This window comes from Lingula anatina, chromosome 3 (assembly GCF_051362555.1).
Source record: "Lingula anatina isolate TDL-2025a chromosome 3, LinAna3.0, whole genome shotgun sequence".
In the NCBI taxonomy this organism is placed as follows: domain Eukaryota; kingdom Metazoa; phylum Brachiopoda; class Lingulata; order Lingulida; family Lingulidae; genus Lingula; species Lingula anatina.
The window spans coordinates 22,916,559-22,920,522 of record NC_141769.1 but is presented as its reverse complement, the minus strand read 5'-3'; the positions used below and the strand labels follow the sequence as shown (position 1 = coordinate 22,920,522).

The window sequence follows — 3,964 nt, the reverse complement described above, 5'->3', positions numbered from 1 at the left end:
CAAATCCCTAAAGCTGACAAAAAGGGGTGGTGGTAATTTTAATAAAATAATATCAGTAGAAAAGAAATTGTTTATGAAACATTTTTATTTGCCTTGGGAAGCAAAACAAAAACATTTTAAAAATACTACATATATAGCACTACCAGAAGTACTGGTATTACGGCGTTCTTTGACTGGGCATTGTGCACTACAACTTTTTTTTTTTTTTTTTGCACTTTTTTTAGCATTTATGTATATTTTTGATTCAGACTGATTTACAAATGCATTGAAACAGTTTCAGAGAAAGAAAATTTATTTAGCAATTAATAAACCCAATTTAATAAAACATTGTTTGACAAGGAGAAAAAAGGTTACATACTGTAATATATACAACCAAAAATAAAATGCTCAAGGTCCAGGTCTTACAGGCACAACAGTACATATACTAAGTATTACCATAACCCTGCAACAAATAATTAAGATAATCTAACAAATTATATTTCAATAATACTGATTATTTTTCAAAAATAATAATAATAATAATAATAATAATAATAATAATACACTATTTTCCATGAATATAAATGACAAGCATATCTATAAAGACAAATCAACTTTTGTATTAACCCTTTTACACCCAGATTTAGAGAAAATAGGCAATTCTTCAGGAAAATAAAACATCTGTTCACTTATATGTTGAACAAGCTTTTCACTGGGTGCATAACCTTTCTCTTTCAAATCTCTTTCTATGCATCTCTTAACATGGGTTTTCTCCAAGGGCAGAAAGGGGACATATGCATCAATTAGTCCTTTTTTATGAAGAGCATGAAACCACACATTGGTTTCAGCAGCAGACTCGAATAAATAAGACAGTTCACTGTAAGTGATGTCTTCTCTCAGTCTTCCCTTTCTCAGAGCATCTAAGATAAAGAGGTTAATGGCTTTCCCTTGAGAGTTGCTCAGAAATATGACAATAGTTTTGGCTTTAGCTTTCCAGTCTCTCAGCTCTTCAAGTGTTTCCTGCATCCCTAAAATGAGTCCTGGGTTTGCTTTATCCATTTCATCAATTATGAACAAATTTATTGCACAATTTGATATATTAGATTTCATCCACTCTGTAATCTGATGTTGATACATATTACTATTCATATTAGATGGATTAGGGAAATGCAGTGGAATTATAAATTTGTGTTGTCTGACATAAGGTATGTTCTCAGCAATAATGGAACTCATATAGTTCTTTCCTCCACCTGTCCAACCATGAAATGAGAGCACTAATGGCTGAAAAGTTTCCGTATCTTCCAGGTAACTCTTTATTCTACTCAGGCTGATATTTACAGCCAAGTGTTGCCCAAATACCTTTTCCTTGAGAGCCAGCTCCAAGACTGTGAAATTCATGGTTAAATGTCCACAAGTAGGGTGTGTCACTTGCCTTAAAACACCAATTATAATCATAGATAACACAAGTATTAGAAAAAAGCAGAGCCTCCTCTTTAGGCAAAAATTATTTGATTCTATTGCCACATTATTAGCCTGTCTACTGGTACTTTGCACGACATTTACAGTTTTATGCTCTTTAATATCTGTCTTAGGTCTTGTTTTCTTGCTTCGTGGAGTATCTGCAAAAAAAACATTATAAGTTTTAAAATATAGTATAACATAAAATTAAGAAAAGTATCTCCTTTTTCAAATTTTGTAAGACCCTTGTTTATGAAACTGAGTTATAAAAAACAGTGAAGCATTTTGAAATTTACTTCAAAAGTTTGGTAAAATACATTTACATATGCACACACACATCCAAGTGAATATTTGTGAGAAGACATTTTTGTCAAAAATACACACTATGATTAAATTGTCCTGCATACTACTATCAGACAGTGCAAAAAAGTCAAAAAGTCACCTTAAAATAAACCAAGATATTACTTTTTTAGATATGTTTCTAAATAATACACTAATGCAATTTGTCATGATGTTTGATACATGTATAAAATTACATTGTATGAAATTTTAATTCCATAAAATGTAGAGTTAATTGTGACTCACAAGCCTGTGTCAAGTTTCTCCCAGGGGGATGGGCATTGGCACTGGGACCTCGGCAGGGGCTGTCACATCTCTCCCTTCTTTTAATAGGTTTGCACAGAAACTGGTCAAGGGTTGTTTGTCTTCTCGATAGGACATATTTACTGCTTGGGCTTTCATTCAGTGTGTTATTATCTCTTGACACTATCCCAAGTTGCTTCCTTTTCGGAGTTGACAACTCAGACATATTTAGTGGGGTTTCCTGTCAGAAGTAAAATGCTCGTACATGTACATTCTGATTAGGCTTTGTCTTGTGGCATCTTAATTCGTTCACTGTCAAGAATCCTGAAATTGATGCAAAACTATTTCATCACAGGTTACCGCTCATCCAGTGTGTTACAAATCAAAACTTCAATTGCAGGGAAAACAATCGAAATTCTTGCTAAAACACACGCAGCACCTTCAAGTAATTAACCTCAGTCAATGGATCAAAGAGCATGCACTTGTTACGCCTGTCATCTACGAAGTTGACCTGTCATGTGTTTAGTTTCACTTCTGTCACGTAAGTAACACCGGAAGCACGTGCATTGAGTGCAAGAGACACGTATTTATCCATTCTGCGCATGGAAAACCACGCCCTTTCCGGTTAACATAAAATTACAACTCCCTTTCGTTCTCCAGGCCCGTGTAACTCGAAAGCATCGTGCATTGCGAGCGAGCGCAAGCGTCTCGATTCCACAACTCGCCCATACTCGCCCCATATATTATGTTATATCGCTATTCGCAATACGCGTTGCTTTCGAGTTACGGGCCCCAGGTTGTTTAGAGGAGTGGGATGGGGGTGTCCACAAAACGTTAAAATTTTCCTTTTTCCCAGTCTGTCGGGTCTATCAGAAGTTTCTTACTTTCATCTGCTAAGGGTCTAGAGTACCACACTTTATAGGCCTACAAATAGCATGCTAAAAATAAAAAATTCCCCCCTTCCTCAACACTTCTTTGCCTTTACAGCCATTCCACGTAAAAGGTTTCAATTCCAAATCGAGAAATGCAGAAATACGAGTTCGCAAAACTGGGAAACTTTTTAAAATATTCTAAAGGAAAAAAGTTATGAAGAGGCATTCTGAAAGGAACAAGGGTCAGAATTTTTACCTACACCATTACCTCTGCACGTGTAGCTGATGTGTAAACACGGTACACCATTTTCCTTTTTTAACGGAGGTTATAACACCTCTGTTGGGTTATAATTCAATCATGCCATAGGTCCTAAGTTCAATTTTTCAGTTTCACTAATTTACCTAGATTTTGTAAGTATTAGAAAATATGACTGCCACTTTAGGATTTCTGACCAACGTAAAAAAATATGTACGGTGCAAACATTTCGGTAACAATTCTCTCCCCAATTGTCTACATGTAGGCCTATCTGTCTATCCCTATGGTTGATGACGGCTCCTTGTTGGGTTTTGTGGGGATGAAGTCACACTAATTGAAAGAAAACAAAGCTGTAATATTTTCATGTCCCTTTTTAGTAATCACTAGAGGAAGAAATGTTTTCATGCCCTAAGAGATGTGTTTAATATAGGCCCTACATGTAGTGCTATCAATAAATGTATGATATATAGGCCCTAGAGCCTAATCACTCAACAGACACATAATCTATAGCTAATATGCAGGTGAAAAAAATGCATTTTCGTTACGGATGTTTCATGTAGGTCAAAATGCGACAATATTTGTTTTGGTAAAGGTAAAAACTATAACTTTGGCAGCAGCATTCGTGATAAGTAGAATTACAGATACGACAATCATAGATCACATTACATTATAAAATAGCAAAATTAATAAAATAAGTCATTGGTTGCAACTGGGCACGAAAGGCGTTTTGCTTGCATTTCAGACACTTAAAAATGCAAGGACGATTTTCGTGATACAGTGTATCATATATATATATATATATATATATATATATATA

The 3,964-nt window shown here is 35.0% G+C and overlaps 1 protein-coding gene across 2 annotated transcripts; it reads right to left on the bottom strand.

Moving 5' to 3' along the window:
- Positions 1 to 258: 258 nt before the first annotated feature.
- LOC106179908 (torsin-1A) lies at positions 259 to 2,938 on the bottom strand. 2 transcript variants are annotated; one of them, XM_087010051.1, is made up of 3 exons: positions 2,459 to 2,938; positions 2,023 to 2,343; positions 259 to 1,598 (listed from the first exon to the last, which is right to left on the bottom strand). In XM_087010051.1, exons 2-3 carry the CDS (start codon positions 2,243 to 2,245, stop codon positions 577 to 579), a joined length of 1,245 nt encoding a protein of 414 aa, XP_086866177.1. In that variant the 5' UTR covers positions 2,246 to 2,343; positions 2,459 to 2,938; the 3' UTR covers positions 259 to 576. The 2 variants fall into 2 exon arrangements, with proteins under 2 accessions (XP_086866177.1, XP_086866178.1); XM_087010052.1 differs by having other exon boundaries at positions 2,502 to 2,938.
- Between the last annotated feature and the right edge of the window lie 1,026 nt (positions 2,939 to 3,964).

What these genes read in the sequence shown, in the direction of transcription:
- LOC106179908 (XM_087010051.1), bottom strand. Translation starts at nt 2,245, where the DNA reads ATGTCTGAGTTGTCAACTCCGAAAAGGAAGCAACTTGGGATAGTGTCA. An exon ending in GAGAAACTTGACACAGGCTT is followed by an intron (nt 1,599 to 2,022) that starts GTGAGTCACAAT and finishes TTTTTTTTGCAG; the next exon opens with ATACTCCACGAAGCAAGAAA.